The sequence below is a fragment of the Diceros bicornis genome, chromosome 37 (assembly GCF_020826845.1).
Source record: "Diceros bicornis minor isolate mBicDic1 chromosome 37, mDicBic1.mat.cur, whole genome shotgun sequence".
Lineage (NCBI taxonomy): Eukaryota > Metazoa > Chordata > Mammalia > Perissodactyla > Rhinocerotidae > Diceros > Diceros bicornis.
Window position 1 is genome coordinate 736,113 of NC_080776.1, and position 20,968 is coordinate 757,080.

The following is a 20,968-nucleotide window of genomic DNA, read 5'->3' on the forward strand; positions in this document are numbered from 1 at the left end:
TCAAATATGAGTTATAGCACCACCTTCTGGAAAACAAAATGGAGGTTTCCAACAGTCAACCTGGTGTGTTATGAGAACCAGAGAAGACATAAAGCTTAAGACTTCTGCCACTGAGAGAACAGAAGTGTAGAACAAGAGTATTCATACAAAGTTGGAGAAAACACCACTGTAACAAGACTAACACAAAGTATATCCATTTGAATGTATCTAGTAGAGATTTAAGGGGGTATCTGCTACTCGAAATGTGAAAGCATAAATGCAAAACCACAAGGACCATGAAGAATTAAGGAAACATATTATCACCAAAGAAACAAAATTAATCCTCTAATAACTGAGCTCAAAGACACAGTAGCTTGTGATCTAGCTGAAAGAAATTAAAATAACTGTTCTGATGAAACTCAATGAGTAAAAGAAAACACAGGAAGAGAAGTCAATGAAATCAGCAAAAGAATACATTAAAAAAATGAGAAATTTCACAAAGAGATAGAAATCATAAAAAAAGAACCAATCAGAAATTCTGAAGCTGAAGAATTCAATGAATAGAATGAAAAATGTAATAGCATCTACTGCAGCAGTGTAGAGCAACTGAAAGAGGGAATAAGAGAGCTAGAGCACATAAATTTGGAAATAAATCATTCAGAGAAGAACAAACAAAAAAGCATGAAAATGAACAAAGAAAGTCTATGTGATCTGTGGGACCTCATGAAAAGAAGATATTAGAATATCCAGGATTTCAGAAGGAAAAGAGATGGAGAAAAGCACAGAATTAAAAAAATAATACTAGCTGAGGACTCCCCAAACCTGTCGAGAGATTTGGACATCCCAAAACAGGAAGGTAATGCATCACTCTACTATTTCAATGGAAAAATAAATTCTCCAAGAAACATTGTACTGAAACTGTCAAAAATCAAAGACAGAACCCTAAAAATACCCAGAGAAAAAGATTGTAACCTACAAAGGAACCCCCATTTTACTATCCTTGGATTTCTCAGCAGAAACTCTATAGGCCAGGAAAGAGTAGAATGACATATTCAAAGTGTGGAAGACAAAAATTCACAACCAAGGGTACTCTTTCCAGTACAGTTATCCTTCAGATATGAAGACTAAATAAAGACTTTATCAGATAAACAATAGCTGAATGAGTTCATCACTACTAGATGCATCTTGAAAGAAATGCTGAAAAGTGTTCTTCAAGCTGAAACGAAAAGGTGTTACTCTGTGATATAAAAACATATAAAAGAATACAACAAATTGGTAAAGGCGAATATGCAGTCAGACTAAAAATACTTTAATTCGGTAATAGAATAGTGTCTTATCCACTTAACTATAGTGTAAAGATTAAAGGAAAAGTATTGACAGTAACTATAGTTCTTAATTTGTTAAAAAATACACAATCTATAAAAAGGAAAATGTGACATCAGTATTATCAAAGAAGGGGCAGTAAAGAACTGAGATTTTGTGTATGATAGAAGTTAAGTTACTATCAGCTTAAAATTCACTATTTTATCTATGAGATACTTTATGTAAGCTTCATGGTTACTACAAAGCAGAAACCAAGAACAGATACACAAAAGATAAAGAATAGGGAAACAGAACATAGCACAACAGAAAATCACCAATGTACAAAGGTAGGCATAAACAGAGGGAAAAAAAACAATGGAAATACAAAATAACCATAAAGTAATTAATAAGATGGCTTTTGTAAATCCTTATATACCAATAATTACTCTAAATGTAAATAGATTGAATTCAGGAATAATAAGGCACAGAGTGGGTGGATGGGGGGATAATTTACCCAACTGCAAAAGACTCAGTTCAGATTTTTAAAAATGTATAGGATAAAGGTGAAGGGATGGAAAAGATAGCCATTCAAATGGAAACCATATGAAAGTAAGGGTAGATATACTTATGTCAGACAAAATAGACTTTAAGCTAAAAATGGTAACAAGAAAGAAAGATAGTCATTATGTAATGATAAAGGAGTCAGATCACCAAGAAGATGTGACAATCATGAACATATGCGCCCAACACAGAAGCACTTAAATATGTTAAGGAAATACTAATGTACCTGAAGGAAGAAATACACAACAATACTAAAATATTAGGAGACTTCAATACCCAATTTTAAGCAATGAATCTATCATTCAAACAGAAAATCAACAGGGATATGTTGGACCTCAATCATACCTTAGACCAATGGACCTAACAGATATTTATAGAACATTCCACCCAACAGCAGCAGCATACACATTCTTCTCAAGTGCACATAAGGCATTCTCCAGAATAAATCATATGACAGGACACAAAATAAGTCTTAGCAAATTTAAAGAGATTGAAATCATACCAATTTTTTTCTGACCTCAATCGTATGAAATTAGAAATAAACAAAAAGAGGATATCTAAAATTCTAGAAATATGTGGATATTAAACAAGACACTCTTGAAAAACCAATGGGTCAAAGAAGAAATCAAAGGGCAGCAAGAAAATGTATTGAGACAAATGAAAATGGAAATACCATATACCAAAGCCTGTATGATGTTGGAAAAGCAGTTCTGGGGGGAAAGTTTATGGTTATTGATAACTACACATATTAAAGAACAGAAAGATTCAAATAAACAACCTAACTTTACACCTGAAGGAAGTTGAAAGAGAAGAACAAAAATATACCCAAAGTTATCAGAAGAGAAGAAATAACAAAGATCAGAGTGGAAATATATTTTAAAAAAGACTAGAAAAACAATAGAATTGATCAACTAAATTAGGAACAGATTTTTCAAAAAGATAAAATTGGCAAAGGGAAAGATCCCATATTCATGAATTGGAAGAATTAGTATTGTTAAAATGTCCATAATCTTCAAACAATCTATAGATTCATCACAATTCCTATTAAAAAATCCAATGGCATTCTTCACAAAAAATAGAGAAAACAATCCCAAAATTTGCATTCAACCCCAAAAGACCATGAATAATCAAAGCATCCTGAGAAAAAAGAACAAAACTGGAAACATCACACTTTATTTGAAACTATAGCACAAAGTTATAGTAACTAAAACAGTATGATATGCATAAAAATAAACATATAGACCAACGTAACAGAATAGAGAGCCCAGGAACAAACCTCCTTGTAAATGGTCAACTAATATTTGACAAGGGATCCAAGGACACTCAATGGGGTAAGGATGGTCTCTTTAATAAATTTGGTTGGAAAAATTGGATAACCATGTGCAGAAAAATAAAATTGAACCTGTATAATACACCATTTATAAAAGTGAACTCAAAGTAGACTAAAGACTTAAGCATAAGACCTAATATTGTAAAACTCTTGGGAGAAAACATAGGGAAGAATCTCCTTGATGTTGGTCTTGGTAATTAGTTTTTTAGATTTGACACCAAAAGCACAACAACTAAAGCAAAAATCAACAAGTGGAAGTACATCAAACTAAAAAGCTTCTGCTCAGCAAAAGAAACAATCAACGAAATGAAAAAGCACCTTATGGAATGGGAGAAAATATTTGAAAACTGTATATCAGATAGGCAGTTAATATCCAAAATATATAAAGAACCCATACAATTCAATAACAAAAACAAAAAACAATCCAATTAAAAAATGGGCTAAGGAATTAAATAAACATTTTCCAAAAAGACATCCAAAATCCAATAGGTACATGAAAAGATGATCAACATCAAAAATCATCAGGGAAATGCAAATCAAAACCATAATGAGATATCACCTCACATCTTTTAGAATGGCTATCGAGAAGGCAAGAGATAAGTGTCAACGAGGAAATAGAGATAAGGGAATCCTCGTGCACTCTTGGTGAAAATGTAGATTGGTTCAACCACCACGGAAAACAGTATGAATGTTCTTAAAATATTTAAAAGTACAACTAAATTATAGTCTATCATTTCCACTTCTGGGTATATATCCAAAGGAATTGAAAACAGGTTGTCAAATAGATATCTGCACTCCCATGTTTATTGCATCATTATTCACAATCTCCAAGCTATGGAAACAATCTAAGTGTCTGTCAATGGATGAATGGGTAAAGAACATGTGATATATATATATATAACAAAATATATGTGACATTATATACATATATATATATATTCATGACAAAGAAGGAATTGCTGCTATTTGTGACAATATGGATATACCTTAAGGGTATTATACTAAATGAAATAGCACAGACACAGAAGGACAAATATTGCATGATATCACTCATTTGTATAATCTAAAAAAGTAGAACTCATAAAAATCAAAAGTAGGTGGTTACCAGGGCCTGGAGGGTAGGAGAATTGCAACAATGATGTTGTTTAAGATTACAAATTTGTAACTAGTAGATAAATAATTTTTGGAGATCTAATGCACAGCAGAGTGATTATAGTAAAATATACTGCATTATAAACTTCAAAGTTGCTAAGAAACTACATCTTAATTGTTCTCACCACAAAAAATAAATGATAATTATTTGATATAAGGTGTTAGTTAACATTACAATGGTAATCACATTGCAATATTTAAATATACCAAATCAACATGTTGCACAACTTACTATACAGTGTTATATGTCAAGTATATCTTGATCTAATAAACAAACATAAAGTGTATGTGGAGAAGCAAAAGACCCAATATACCCAACACAATATTGAAGAAGAAATAAAAATTTGCAGGACTGATGCGACTTGAATTGAAGACTTACTATAAACTTACTGTCATCACGATAGTATGGTATTATAGAAAGAATAGACGATTAGATCAATGCAGTAGAATAGAAAGTCCAGAAATAGACTCACATAAATATAATCATCTAATTTGACAAAGGAGCAAAGGCAACACAATGTGGCAAAGATAGTTTTTTCAACAAATAGTGCTGGAACAAGTGGATATCCACCACATGCAAAAAAAAAAAAAAGAAAATGAATCTAAACACAGACCTTACGCCTTTCACAAAATTAACTCAAAATGTATCACAGATTCAAATGCAAACCACAAAACTACTAGAAGATAGCATGTGAGAAAACCTAGATGACCTTGAGTATGGCAATGACTTCCTAGACAAAACAAAAAAAGCATGAACCATGAAGGAAATAATTGATTATCTGGACTTCATTAATATTAAAATGTTCTTTTCTGTGAAATACAATGTGAAAAGAATAAGAAGACAAACCACAGACTTGGAGAAAACATATGTAAAAGACACATCTGATAAAGTACTGTTATCCAAAATATAAAGAGAACTCTTAAAACTCAACAATAACAAAACACAATTAGGGGCCGCTCCAGTGGAGCAAGCAGTTAAGTGTGCACACTCCGCTACCGCGGCTAGGGGGCCGGGGGTTCGCCAGTTCAGATGCCGGGCGTGCACCCACTCACTGTTTGGCAAGCTATGCTATGGCAGTGTCCCATATAAATTGGAGGAAGATGGGCACGGATATTAGCCCAGGGCCGGTCTTCCTCAGCAAAAAAAAAAAAAAAAGAAAGAAAGAGGAGGATTGGCAGATGTTAGCACAGGGCTGTTCTCCACACAAAAAAATTAATTAATTAATTAATTTAATTAAAAATAAAAAAAGAAAACACAATTAAAAAATTGTTCAGAGTCTTTAACAGGTATCTCACCAGGAAGAAACACAGAGGGCAAATAGCACATGAAAGGATGCTCCAATTCATAAGTTACCTGGGAAATGAAAATTAAAATAGTGTGATACAATTACACACCTATTAGAATGGTCAAAATCTGTAACACTGAGAACACCAATGCTAGGGAGGATGTGCTGCAACAGAAACTCTTATTCATTGCTGGTAGCAATGCAAAATAGTACAGCAATGGTGGAATATAGTTTGGTGATTTCTTATAAAACTAAACATACTCTTATCATACGATGCGGTAGTCACACTCATTGGTATTTGCCCAAAAATGTTGAAAACGCATGACACCACAAAAACCTGAAAACAAATTCTTATAGAGGCTTTATTCATAATTGCCAAAACTTGCAAGCAACCAGGATGTCCTTCAGTAGGTGAATGGATAAATAAACTGTAGTACATAAAGACAATGGAATATTATTCAGTGCTAAAAAGAAGTGACCTATCAAGCCATGAAAAGACATGGATGAATTTTAAATGCATATTACTAAGTAAAAATAACCTGTATGAGAAGGCCTCATATTCTATGATTCTATGATACATATTCAATTGTATGACATTCTGCAAAAGGGAAAGCTATGGAGATAGTAAAGACATCAGTAGTTACTAGGGGTTGGTGCAAGGAAGAGTGAAAAATTGCAGCTCTGAGAATTTTTAGGGCAGTGAAAAAACTGTATGAATACCATACAGAAATGAATGCATGTCATTATACATTTGTTCAATCCCACAGAATATACAACACCAAAAATGAACCCTAATGTAAACTATGCACTTTGGGTAATTATGATGTGTCAATGTAGGTTCATCAAATATAACTAACGTACAACCTTGGAGGGGAATGTTAATAATGGTGATGTCTAAGCATCTGTGGAGGTATGGGGATATATGGGAAATTTCTGTACTTTTCCCTCAATTTTGCTGTGAACCTAAAACTGCTCTAAAGAAATGTCTTAACAAAAAAACGAATTCTCAAAAGTTTACATGTTATATGATTCCATTTATACAGCATTCTTGCAATGACGACATTTTAGAAATAGAGAATAGCTTAGTGATTGCCAGGGTTTACTGAAGGATATTGAGCAGATTTAGATATAAAAGAGATTCTTTTGCTGATGATACTGTTCTGTATTTCATCTGTATCAATGACAATACCCTGCTTGTGATATTTTGCTGTAGTTTTGAAACATGTCATCATTGGGGAAATTTGTTAGAGTACATAAGACCACACTTTGCACTATTTTACGTGGCATGTAAATATACTATTATTTCAAAATAAAAATTTAATTAGCATTGAGGCTTTATATCCATGATCATGTTATTTCCTTCCTTTTAGGAACATCTATTACTCTCAGTCATATTTTATATTTATTGTGGTATGTGTGTGTATGTCTGCGTGCATTGCAGAGGTTCTCCATATCTCATATCTTAGATTTATTCTTTTCTGCATGTTGCAATCAATGCTTATCTCCCCCTTTACAGATCTCTTACCTCAACTTCTGTGTCTCCCTTCACAGCTATGGATTCAACTTTTAACATAAGAAATTTCCTAAAGTTTCAAATGAGGGAATGAAGAACAGCAGAATATGTCACCCCCAAAATATACTACTTGTGTATATTGATTATTTTGAGCTTAAGACAAGAAAAAGCAGATACAAGAAAAGTTCTCTGCCTTCCCTTAATATGCCTAAAAGTAGGGCATAAAATTGTAAAGGTGTTCCCCCTCTTCTTTCTACCAAGAAGGACAAAACTTTATCACTAAAGATAACTCTAGACCCTTTTCATCCCAGATAACAACAGAGGAGTCTACATAACAAACTTTTGACATAACAAACCTTTCTAAAACTAGCCCCTTTCTACCATTATTTGACCCATATACTTGCTTCCCCACAATTTGCCATGCTTAGAAGCCCAAAGTCCTTTACCTTTGTCTTGTCACTCTTCCACAAAATTATTGTTCTTTGCTAAGAAGCTACATAATCACTCCTTTGAGTTACTCATCACTGAGTACCCTCAAGTGTGTGTGTGATGCACTTATTATTAAATGTCTGTTTTCTCTTGTTCATCTCCCTTTTGTAACTCTAACTTGTAGAGCCTCAGACAATGAAACTACGATAAGTAGGAAAAAAAGTTTTTCTTCCTCCCCTAGAACTGGCAATAAGGAGACCAAGCATTAAATAGTATGTTTACATTGTTTAAAATTGAACTCATTTAGGTTATTATAATCCAGTGATTAATAAAATCAAGGCATCTGTAACCATGGATACAGGGTTCATACCTTGTATCCCTAAGTCATACCTTAAGTCATACCCTAAGTCATACCCTCTGACTTAGAAGTATATTTTGTAATGTATAACCGATTGGAAAACCTGTAAAGCACTTAGAAGAAGAAATACTATGTGAATGTTATTACTTTTGTCATTCTCATTAATCTCCTCACACACTGAAAGCAACTACATTGAAGTACCTTCATAATACACCACTATAGCCACTTTCTTTTGTTCCAAGATACCTTCCATATCACATCTTTATTCATCTTTCTTGGTGACTTCAACCTTACGACTGATCCATCTTGACCCATGGTCTTTCTGAATTTGACTTGCTTGACTCCATTATTTTTCTTCCATCCTCCTCAGGTGACTAGCCAGATAATCAATTTTTGGACCTAGAGTAAAGTGGGGCTACAAGAATTGTAATCTAGACTTATCTCCCCGAGACGTTGATTCAATTACTCTGGGTTAGAACTTCATCATTAGTGCTCTTTTATCTTACCCAAGGTGATTTTCAATGGAGCATTATTATTTTAGAGCTCATTTCCAATAAAAGTATCTTTTAGGATTGGGCTTCAAGTTTATCATTGTCTGACAACTGATTATGATGCCGCCTTAAGAAAACGTTGACATAAGGGAAGCCATGTTGTAGGAAAGAAACCCTATTGTAACTTTGAATGACCTCTGACAAACTAACCCAGCTGGATATACACCCTGCAGGAGATCTAACTGCTATGTTGATATAGCAACCCCTGCCTTTGCATACACCTCCCAGATGCAATAAGATGATAACTTTGTTCTTTTGATTTCCTTAGGAATGTGATGACCCCCGAACAAAGAATCTATGCTAATAGCCATCATCAATGAAAACTGAAAGATCTAGTGTGGCGACTCCCAGTCTGTAACACAGGGAGTCAACATTCCCATCTCCTTCCCCTATAACCCACCAGCCTATATAACTGCTGTAAGATTTATGCCCGGTTGAGATGGTTTTTTTCAGACATAAGTTGGTCATCTTCCCTTGCTAGCAAGCTGTAATAAAAAAGTCCTTTTTCTCCTACCACCTTGCCTCTTGACTATTGTCATGTCTTGTGGCAAGCAGAAGGCCCCATGTTAGGCAGTAACAACTATGTGGCAGTATTATCCTCATTATTTATAGAATCTTGATATTTCGGTGGAAGGAAGTAGATTCTTAGCTAAAATTACTAACCTTTCCAACGTGTCCATTCAGCTAGAGGTGACCAATGAGATTTAAATAGGAGATATTGGATGAGTTTCTCCAGAAAGTGTTGTGAAAAGGAGTAATTCGGCTCTTAAAGCCCATCAACCAATTTTTCTTTCTCATGATTTTTGCCTTTGATGCTGACGGTCATTTGGAGATGCAACAGCCTTCTTATGACATGAAAAAACAGACACAAAGTTGAAGTTATTCTAAGAATGACAGGCAGGAATTGGAAATAGAATAGGTTGTCTCAGCATTAACTTCCTTCTATCTTGTAATAGAAAGTGCCTTCATTTTTTCTGATCCATTGTTGCTCTGCTTCTCTGTTATGCCAAAACAAATTATTCATGTACCTTCACACAACCATTTTTACCACTCCAGAAACTTCAGTCTCTTGTTATGCCATTTGCAAGCAATATTAACATAAATTCTTGATTTCAGACTGTAAATGGGGCATGCTTTCCTTTCTGTCATACACGTTTGTCAAATCCTCACACCAGGAAGAAAACCACTGTCTGCTAGCGGCTCACTAGCATATGAAAAGCGTCATACCTCCAGAGAATTATTTCAAAATTGTGCTAAATTGTTTCATTTTAAATGCATGTCCTCAAATAATGAGCGGACAGAAAACAATAGCAAGAAATAAATGTACATCTACAAAAACATTTCAGTTTTCAAGGTTAAGACTATGTTTTCCCTTCTCTTCACTCTTCAAACCTTCCTACATCCTCTGACACGAGTCACCTTTTCATCATGCTTCAACTAGTGACTAATTCTTACCCTATAATGAGGAAACAGAAGTGGTCAAGAATTCCATGCATTATCTCCATAAAAAACACATCCTCCTATACTGTTCATTACACTATCTTCTAACCTATTATAACTGAGAAAAGTGCTGGTTCCTACCAAAAACCTCAAATTCACCAAGGTTTGTCATCAAAAGACTTTAAACCTTATGCCAGACCCTTTCTCTGGAATCAACAGATCCTTCCTCTTGTGGGAGACCAAAATTTGGCCACCCTGAAGTATGTCTCTTTACCTTGATTATTTTCTCTGATGGAAATTTGACCTCCCCCACTAACTGCCTAAAGGAATTTAACTCTGGGTATGGACAGACTGGCAGGGACCTCACTAAGCCCATTGTTTTCAAAGTTCTGTTTACCAAATATTTACATTTGTAAAGGTATCTGCTTCTGTGTAGTGGGAAGGGGGGTGGGATGAGCTTATCTGTGAAAACTCTTATCAGTACGGAAGGAGAGGACTTAAATCTGCATACTCTTGATTACTATGATTTCTGTCTCTCTGGCCACATTCTCTATAGGAGGCCCTGCAAATAATTGTCTGACAAACATTTACATTTCCCTCTCTATGTGAATTGTCTTCTTCCCCTCTGAAATCCCAAATCACACCCTCCCAACATCCTCCTTTGTCTTTAGCTGAAGATAGTATTTAAGATGAGAATCTCTGCCATTATGTTGAGAAATTCAGTTTCCCTGGTTTCTCCCATGTATACATGTTATTAAACTTGGTATTATTTTCTCCTGCTAACCTGTCTTGTTAATTTTTTGGCCAGGCATAAGAACCTTAAGGGAAAGGGCCAGAGGGGGATTCTCCCTCTTCCCGACACTCTCCATTGAAATATTTGCTTCAATTTACAAACACATTTACATATCCCACCTTTAAAAATGAATCAAAACATCAGTAATGAGGCATTGCCTCATTTATCCGTTTCCTTTTTATACCACAGAGTATTCTACAAGCAAAACCTGTTTTCTCTTCTCCTTTCTTTCTTCACAACACTCCAACTGGGGTTTTATTCTTAACTGATCCTCTGAAACTGTTATCAAAGTCACCAACACCTTTTCATTGGCAACTCTTGTGGTCATTTACATACCCTTATAAATATCTTAACAGCATTCCAAAGGCTTCATAACACCATCTAGAGTTTGGTTTACAAAATGCAAACTCCTGATTTTCCTTTTATTTCGCTTGCTGACTGTTATTTATTGCTGCAAACCAAACCACCTGAAACCCCAGTGGCTTAAAACCACTACGACATTGCTGTTGTAATTCATGAATCTGAAATTTTGACAGGGCTTAGTAGGAATGGCTCATGTCTGCTCCATGTTTAGCTGAAGGGCCACTTACAAGGCTGCATTTTCTGGGTGTTTGGCTCTGGTTGGATGACCTCATTCACAATGCTGGAGGCTGGAATGACTGGCTTCTGGTGGGACATCTCTCTCTCCATGTCATCTGTCATGATTCTGCAATGTGGTCTAAGTTTTCCTACATGGAACCTAGATCCCAAGAGAACAAAATAGTAGCTGAAAGACCTTCAGTGACCTGGGCCCAGAATTAATATGTTATGACAATTGTCACACTGTGTTGGCCAAAGCAAGTCACATGGTCAGAGCATATTGAGGGCTTGTTTCTGGATGGAAGGAGCAGCATGCATGTATAGGATGGGAGAAACTGATAACAGTCACCTTTGCAAACAATTTACACACTGCCCATTCTATGTTTTGTTGGTCCATTTTCCTCTACCTGATTTCTAAATATTAGTTCATTTTAAGACTCAGTTCCAGTCTCTTTCTTTTTCCTTTCTTTTCCTTAATTTGTTTACCTCACTTATTTACTTATACCCCATTAATGAGCAGTAAAATTTGAAGTCTTTAAATAACATCTTTATACTGTTGAATTTCAAATGAATATTGCCCACCTGGCCTATCTCAACTGAGATTTTGGCCCTTACATCTAACCACCTCATTGATATCTGCATTCGACTATTTGTTTCAAACATGATTTTTCTAAAAGAGAAACTTTAAATTCTCAAACCAACTGCATATCTGCTTTCATCCAGTCACTCCCATTCCAGACAAGCTTTCAATAAACACCTAATTTCTCAAATTACAAGCCTAGGAAACAGTCTTGATTTTTAATCTTTTCTTACCCCAAAAGTTCCATTAGAAGATACTCTGGGCTTGATTTCTAAAATACCTCTCTGTCACTACTTGTGGAGGACATGATTGGTTTTGTGAGGAAGATTAGCCCTGAGCTCACATCTGTTGCCAATCCTCCTGTTTTTGTGGAGGACGATTAGCCCTGGGCTAACATCTGTGCCCATCTTCCTCTACTTTATGCGTGGGATGCCTGTCACAGTATGGCTTGATAAGCAGTGTGTAGGTCCACACCCAGGATCCAAACCCATGAACCCTGGGCGGCTGAAACAGAGCACACGAACTTAACCACTATGCCTCCAGGCCAGCCCTTCATATATGGTCTTTATTATGTTAAGGTATGCTGTCTCCATGCCCACTTTATTGAGTTTTTATCATAGTCGCATGTTGAATTTTGTCAGATGCTTTCTCTGCATCTACTGAGATTATTACATGATTTTTACCTGTCATTTTGTTAATGTGGTGCATCACATTGATTGATGCGCTGATATTGAACCATTTTTGTATCCTTTGGATAAATCCCACTTGACCATGGTGTATGATCCTTTCAATGTATTGTTGAATTTGGTTTTCTAATATTTTGCTGAGGACTCTTGTGTAAATGTTCAACAGAGATATTGGCCTATAATTTTCTTTATTTCTAGTGTCTGGTTTCAGTATTATGGTAATGTTGGATCTATAGAATGAATTTGGAAGTGTTCCTTCCTCTTCAATTTTTTAGAATACTTCGAGAATGATAGGTACTATTCTTCATTAAATATTTGGTGTAATTCACTTGTGAATCTATCTGGTTCTGGACGTTAGTTTGTTGGGAGTTTTGTTGATTATTGATTCAATTATATTACTAGTTATTGGTCTGTTCAAATTTTCTATTTCTTCCTGATTCAGTCTTGGAAGATTGTGTGCTTCTAGGACTTTATCAAATTTTTTTTTAGGTTGTCCAATTTATTGCATATAATTGCTCATATTAACCTCTTATGATCTTTTTTTTTATGTGGTGTTGGTTGCAACATTTCTTTTAGCTCTAATTTTATTTATTTGATCCCTCTCTGTTTTTTTTTTCATGAGTGTGGCTAAATGTTTATCTCTTTTTTTCTTTTTTTTTATCTTTTCAAAGTATCAGTCCTTAGTCTCAGATCTTTTCTATTGTTTTTTAGGTCTCTATTTCATTTTCTTCCACTCTGATCTTTATTATCTCCTTTCTTCTACTAACTCTGGGTTTTGTTATTCTTTTTCTAGTTCCTTTGGGAAGAAGGTTAAATTGTGTATTTCAGATATTTTTTTTCTGAGGCAGCCATGTATTGCTATAAACTTTCCTCTTAGAACTGCTTTTGCTATGTCATAGATTTTGGAAATTGATGTTTCCATTTTTATTTGTTTTGAGGTTTTTTATTTCTTCTTTGATTTCTTTTTTAACTCATTGATTTTTTTAGTAGCATATTATTTAGCCTCTACGTATTTGCATTTTTCCTCGTTTTCTTCTTATTAATTGATTTATAGTTTCATACCATTGTGGTCATAAAACATGCTTGATATTATTTCAATACTCTTAAATTTATTGAGACTTGTTTTGTGGCCTAACACGTGATCTATCCTGGAAAATGTTCCTATCCATTTGAACAGTATTGTAGTCTTCTCTTTTTGTATGGAATGTTCTGTATATATTTGTTAATTTCCTCTGATCTAGTGTGTCATTTAAGACCAATGTTTTCTTGTTGGTTTCCTGTATGGATGATCTATTAATTGATGTTAGTGGGGTGTTAAAGTTCTCTACTCTTATTGTATTACTGGTGATCTCTCCTTCTATGTCTGTTAATATTTGGTCCATGTATTTATGTGCTCTTATGTTGGGTACACAGATATTTACAAGTGTTATATCCTCTTGTTGGTTTGATTTATTTATTAATATGTAATGTCCTTCTTTTTGTCTTGTTACAATCTTTGCTTTAAAGTCTATTTTGTCCAAGTATTGTGTGGAAACTAATAAACAGAAACTTTATTAAGGTAGAGTAGAGAGGCCAAAAAGGGTAGCTCTCATGCCCTACACCAATAGCAGAACCCAAAAAGAAGAAGAAAAACTTCCTCTTCTTGACAAGCTAGAAGCTCAGCCAATGAGAGAATGTCACAACTTAGCCAATGAAGAAACGCTACACATTTACCTTTCAATTCCTCCAATGGACTCTGTTACAATAGCCCTCCCAACTTCCTCTTCCCCTCTATAAAAGAATTTCTCCTTCCCTTTCTTCTGGGGATTTGCAAATTGCCTGTCATGGTGGCAGACTCCAAATTGCAATTCTTTGCTGATCCACAATAAACCTACTTTTGTTGGAGAAATAACAGACTGTCCATTTGTTTAAAGTTAACCTTTTGGTGGCCCATATGGGGATCTAGAGAAGACTCCAAACAACTTTGAGATTGGTGAGCAAACAAGTGTGGTACCCAAGAAAAACCCCATTGAGCTCGTTGCTTTTCTTACTGACTTTGTAGTTTCAGGGTAATTCTTTCTCCAGGATCCAAACTTCCACCCTCTTTACATTTGAGGCTCTTCAGGCTTTATTTAAATATATTTGAAGGCTTTATCCTCTTCTGGTTAAGACTTTATTTGTCTGCAAGTGATCAGGTGGCACTTCAGCCTGACTCTTTAAATCAAGTTGTCTCCTGGAATTGTGCTAGCCTTGTCTCTGATTCCTTTTGGGACCAGACTGTTTCTACTGAAATTATGCTAGCAGTAGTCTGACTTTCAGCCTGTTTTACTGGTAACAGACCTCCAGCTTGGCTCCTTTGTGAGCAGATTTTTCTATTGGAACTGCATTGATAAACCTTTTGTTTGACTCCCTTTGGAACTGGACTGTTGTATTGTAACTGTGTTGATTCAGTTGTTGATCCACCTGAATAAAATTAGACTGTTTCTTAGAATTGGCTCTTTTAAGCATTCAGGCTGTTTAAGCTGTTTAAGTTTTTTGAGCTGTTTAAACTGTATAAAAATTATTTCTTTGCTCCAGAGCAAAACCTCTAAGTAATGGGATCCCAGTTGTCTAAATATTTTGAGGGACCCTCCCATACAGACTCTGGCTGATATTATGTTTAAAAACTATGATCATTCCCCATACACTTTTCTAACTAAATGGACTGATTTAAACAAAAGTAATTTAGAATACCAATAGCCATTGTGGGGAACTTTTGAAATCCCCAAACTTACTTTTCTTGGAAACGTTTTCTTGGAAAACTGAATTGGACAACCATAGCTCTGTAATTTCCAAAACTGAGTGGAATACATATTTTTTTTTTAATTTTTTTTTTTTTTTTTTTTTTTTTTTTGTGAGGAGATCAGCCCTGTGCTAACATCCGCCAATCCTCCTCTTTTTTTTTTGCTGAGGAAGACGGCCCTGGGCTAACATCTGTGCCCATCTTCCTCCACTTTATATGGGACGCCGCCACAGCATGGCTTGCCAAGCAGTGCGTCAGTGCACTCCCGGGATCCAAACCTGCGAACCCTGTGCCGCCGCAGCAGAGCGCACACACTTAACCACTTATGCCACCGGGCAGGCCCCATAGCTCCCTCTTTCTGAATCAATCAATCACTCGATCAACAAAATGATCAAAGTCCCTCCCACAATGCACATTCAAGTCCACAAGGCAACTGAACATTGTCAATCATATGTCTTTGCTGAGATACTTTAAGTAATGGTGAACTCATCACCTATTGAAATACTGATTACTTAAAAAATAATAATTTTCAAGTGCTAGAATTACCTTAATTACACCGAGCTTTAAAAAATCAATTAATCTATTACAATTAAGTAATAATATTTTAGCTTCTTTTAGCTGTTCATTCCATAGTTTCAAGTGATAACTGTTGGAATATTCTGTCTTCAAAGCAAGATACACACAACGCTTGTATCTTTTCTTTACAACACTTGTATCTTGAATCAATGTCATAAGTTCCTGGAATGGCAGTAGAGTGGTCTGAGAAGATATCATGGAGAAAGTGATATTTGAGCAGACTAGAAGGGCATGGCAAATAATCCTTGTAGAAATATTCAGGGACAGTATTCCAGAAAACTGAGTATGTTGAGTAGAAAAGGAGGCAAGTCCTGGGTAGGTTGAAGAGCACTAAGGAAGCTGGAGAGCTGGGAGCAGGATGGGCAAGGAGGAGGGTAACAAAGGGATTGAGGAGGCAATGGCAGGAGAGAACAAGGCAGGCCTGCTAAACTGTGAAGGTTTTGGCTTTCTTTTTTTTTCCTTTCTTAAGCTTTAAGAAAGCACATACCACATAGTTTAATATATATAAGACACATTCGGTATTCTGTTCCTGATGACAAGTGCATGGATTTTGTTAAGCTATTATTTTCACTCCATATGAATATTTTTAAGGTGAAACGAAGACAATATTCCCAGTGATTTTGACCAAATATGAGAGGAGAAAACAGAACACAGCAAAAATAGTGGAGTAAAACAAAAACAGCAAATGAGCACAGCAGTCGTTCTTGATGTGTAAATAAGCTAATTGACCACTTCGTTATATTCACTTAGCAGGAAGGATTCATGGTACATTTGTGTTCCCAGTACACCCATGAAGCTGGGTGCCTCTGCGGGGATTGAGCAGAGGAGTGACACACTCTGTCTTCTGTTTTGAAAGGTTTACTCTGGCTGTTTTATTGAGTGTTTACTGAAAAAGGGCAGGTGGGTGCAGGAGGGCTGCAAAGAGATTATTGAACCATCCAGGTAGGAGGAGGTGGCACTTTTTCCAAAGACGGTGCAATGCTGGTGGTTACTGGTGATCAGCTTTTGGATATATTTTCAGGTGGAGCCAGGGATTTTGGTGAGAAATCAGATATTGGATCTAAGAGAAACAAGAAACAAATTCAAGGTTTCTGGCCTAAGCAAGTAGGAGGATGAAGTGGTCGTTATTGAGATAGGGGAGACTCACTCAGGGGAGACTGGTGTGTGAGGCAGGAATGCAGGTTAATTTGTGCTAAGTTTCAGATGCTGATTAGACATGTGAGTGTGAATTTCAAATAGGAAAGTTGTTTACATGAAGCTTGTATTCAAGCTTGATACACACATTTGGAGGTTGAGGGCCAAATCACAGCATTTAAAGTCAAGAGACTACATAAAACCATGAGAGAAGTGAGGGTGAACTGAGAAGTATTCAGCCCTGAGGTCATATATTAGCAAATTGGAAGCGAATTGGAAGATGTGGAGATGTTCAAAAAACAAATGGAAAAAATGTGAAAAGACAGAGCTATAGTTGAACTCAAAGAGCATGTAGTCATGCATCTTAAGTGAAAAGAGTAGATCCTTGAAGAAGGAGGGATCAACTGTGTAACGCTGGTGACAGATCGAGATGATTAGGAATGAGGATGCATAATCGGAGAGTGATGGTGCTGTAGAATGATTTTGGTGTAGTGGCAAAGGAAGAGCCCTGACTGCTGTGGATTCAAGTGTGAATAGTGGCAGCTGAGAGAGACAACAACCTCAAGAAGAGAAGGAGTAAAAGTGAGCAGACAAATGCAGGCAGTGTTTGGAGAGCACAGCAGATTCAAGACCTTTCCTTCTCTGTTCTGTCTTTTTAAAAGGGAAAGAAAACCAGCCTGTTGACAGGCTGAAAAGATCCAGCAGAGAGGGATCATTATTGGTGCAGGGGAGTCAGAGGCTGTAATACTTGCAATACCTCCCACTAAGTGGAATAGTACAGCACCCAAAGCACATGTGGAGGGATTTACCTTAACCTGGACATGGACTGTTTATTCAGAGGAAGATGTAGGATGCAGATGCACAGGAACAAAAGGTGATAGGTGTGGAGTTTAGTGGCCTGGGCATCTGATGTTCCCGTTAGAGGATTTCAGTACTTTTTTTCAGTGCAATATGTATTTTACTGATGGTATAGATAGACAAGGAAGTAATGGAAATTTTAAAAGAGAAAAACACGTGTGAAATAGTCACTGAGGAGAATGGAAAGGTGAACAGGTGAAGGCAGTGTAGAATGATTGTCCCACAGCACTAAGGACACATTGGAGTTTATTGGTTGTGAATTTTAAGATGGCAATATTATGCATTGTCTCTCACCTCCTTTATTTTATGGAAGCTCATGTATGGCAGGTGGGTGTTGGCTTTAACCAAAACTGAGTTTGACAATGAATTAAATAAAAGCAAAAGAAAGGTGACATGTTGAATGTGTACAGGAAGGAGTGATTACTGTGGCTGAATGTGATGATATCCAATGGGGCAAGACAGGATATACATGGAGAGACAGATTAACTCAGCACAAGACTTTACACACACACACACACACACACACACCAGGGTATCTACAGATATTGTTTGAGGGAAGAATGAATAAATTTTCCCAAGATGTTGAAGGAGATATGCTGTATCTAACTTCTTTTTTAGACAAAACTCACATATGAGAAAAGAAAGGCATTTACTTCCACATGTGCCTGATTTTCTTTTAAACTTTGTTGTTATTTTCAGTTTATGAGTTTGGTTTCAATCAGTGTCCATTTTTGCCTATGCCTTTGTATCTGAGAATTTTTCCAGATTTCAGAGAACCCTACAAATGAAATTTGCTGATATTCTTTGCAAGATCTAATATCCACATTCAGCTTGTGATAGCAAAAGGTATTTTTATAAAAGTGAGATGAATTTATGCATTTGTTCCTCCAAAATTATGTACATAAAAATGCAAATTATTTAAAAAATAGGTTTCAGAAGTTCCAAACATCAATTGTTATAAATATTTTTATGCCTCATGCACTGTGCTTTTCCAAAGTGTTTCCCCTCTCCACAGGAAATGGAGCCCCAAAATATATCCATCTTCACTGAGTTTCAGCTGCTAGGATTCCAGAACCTTCTTGAGTGGCAGAGCCTGCTCTTTGCCATTTTCCTGTTCAGCTACTTCCTGACGGTCACAGGGAATGTTGTCATTATTGAGGTAGTGAGCCAGGACCAGCAACTGCACTCACCTATGTACATCTTCCTCAAACACCTCTCCTTTCTGGAGATCTGGTATACATCCACCATTGTGCCCCTTCTCCTAGCCAACCTGCTCTCCTGGGGCCACTCCATCTCCTTCCCAGCCTGTATGACACAGCTGTACTTTTTTGTGTTCTTTGGGGCTACTGAGTGCTTTCTTCTGGCCATGATGGCCTATGACCGATATCTGGCCATCTGCAGCCCACTACACTACACTTTCCTGATGAGTCCTGAGATGTGCACCAAGTTGGTGGCAATCTCCTGGTTGACAGGGGTTGGCATTGGATTTCTGCCAACACTGATGATTTCCAAGTTGGATTTCTGTGGGCCCAACCAGATCAATCATTTCTTCTGTGACCTCCTTCCCCTCCTGCAGCTCTCATGTTCCAGCATTTGTATCACAGAGATGGTCATCTTTATCCTGTCAATTGCTGTGCTGTGCATTTGCTTTTTTCTTACACTTCTGTCCTACATTTTCATTGTGTCCTCCATACTGAGAATTCCCTCAGCCTCTGGCCGGATGAAGACATTTTCCACATGTGGCTCCCATTTGATTGTTGTCACTATCTACTATGGGTCCATGATCTCCATGTATGTTCAGCCCAATACCCACCTGTCACCTGAAATCAACAAGATCATTTCTGTCTTCTACACCGTGGTCACCCCATTGCTAAACCTTGTTATCTACAGCTTAAGAAACAAAGACTTCAAAGAGGCTGTTAAAAATGTTATGACAAGGAAATGTGGCATCTATCAAGTAAGAGTGAAAGAAAGTTTCTTTATTTGTTAAGGAAAATCAGCACAGAATATATAGTGGATTAAGTTCAGGGATAAGTGAGTGGCAGTTCAGAGACTTCAAACCTAAATGTCATCATTAGCATTATGTAGAATTCCACAAGCCGTAATGAAATAGCTCCTTTATGGCTCCTTTCCAACAACTGGTCAGAAGATAAATTGGCTCTATCAAACCATTTTACAGGGAATCTTGTCTTTATACACTTTCTTCCATCTTCTGACAGGAATCTGATTGTATAATTCCATTGCATGATCATTACACACACATTCCTTTCAGATTCTACAGTAGGATTTCTCTTGTGATCATAAAGCCTTTGTACAGAAAGTTATACATTTTTTAAGTACTGTGAGGAGACTAGCCTTGTAGACTCAACTTCCTGTGCTATTGGTGCTTTTTAAATATCTGTAGAATGAATGTATTAGAAAAGACATGATACGTGAATTGTGTGTTGACCTTAATTATCTGCTAATAACAAGAAAGAGCAAAGAAGGATTTTTGAAGTGTCAAGGATTTGTCTATAGTAATTTAGAATTTTAATGTTTTTTGTTTAATGAAATTCTAGGAAAACAAGGAAGCAGGGAAGGTTGAGGGAAAGGACAATTGGAAAGAGAGGCAGTGGGAGAAGGAGAAGGAGAAAGACAGAAAGAGAGACAAACAGAAAAAAAGAAAAAGAAAGAGGAAAAGAAAGAAGGAGGGAAGGAAGGGAAGGGGAGAGAAGGGTCAAGAAGGGAAAGGAAAGGAACAAACCATAAAAAGTTTTATATGCTATTGTGAACCTTGGAAGTCAAAGACTATACATTACCAGGCTTAAATCACTTTCAAATTTTCTTTTATTCTGCTAATATTTAGAAGAACTCCACTAATCCTGCCCATTATTCTATTCATTGATTCTGCAAATATTTTCATTCCCTTGATATATGCCAGTCTCCTTGCTGCAGTCTAGGTTCATATAGAAATAGCCAAGGAAGACTTTGCCTTAATGGAGCCTCCAGTCTTCAAAGGGAGAGAAAAATGTAATAAATCATCAAAGTAAAAAATGAATTTATTTATATTTGTGATGGTTCCTATGAAAAAATAAAGTGCAAGCTGGTGCATGGGCATAGA

General features: G+C 36.3%; 1 protein-coding gene across 1 annotated transcript; it reads left to right on the top strand.

Moving 5' to 3' along the window:
- The first annotated feature begins 18,886 nt into the window (after positions 1-18,886).
- On the top strand, positions 18,887-19,890 carry LOC131399237 (olfactory receptor 11L1-like). The gene is given in 2 exon segments (XM_058533415.1): positions 18,887-19,820; positions 19,823-19,890. Coding segments are annotated over 2 exon segments (1,002 nt in total).
- The last annotated feature ends 1,078 nt before the right edge of the window (positions 19,891-20,968 follow it).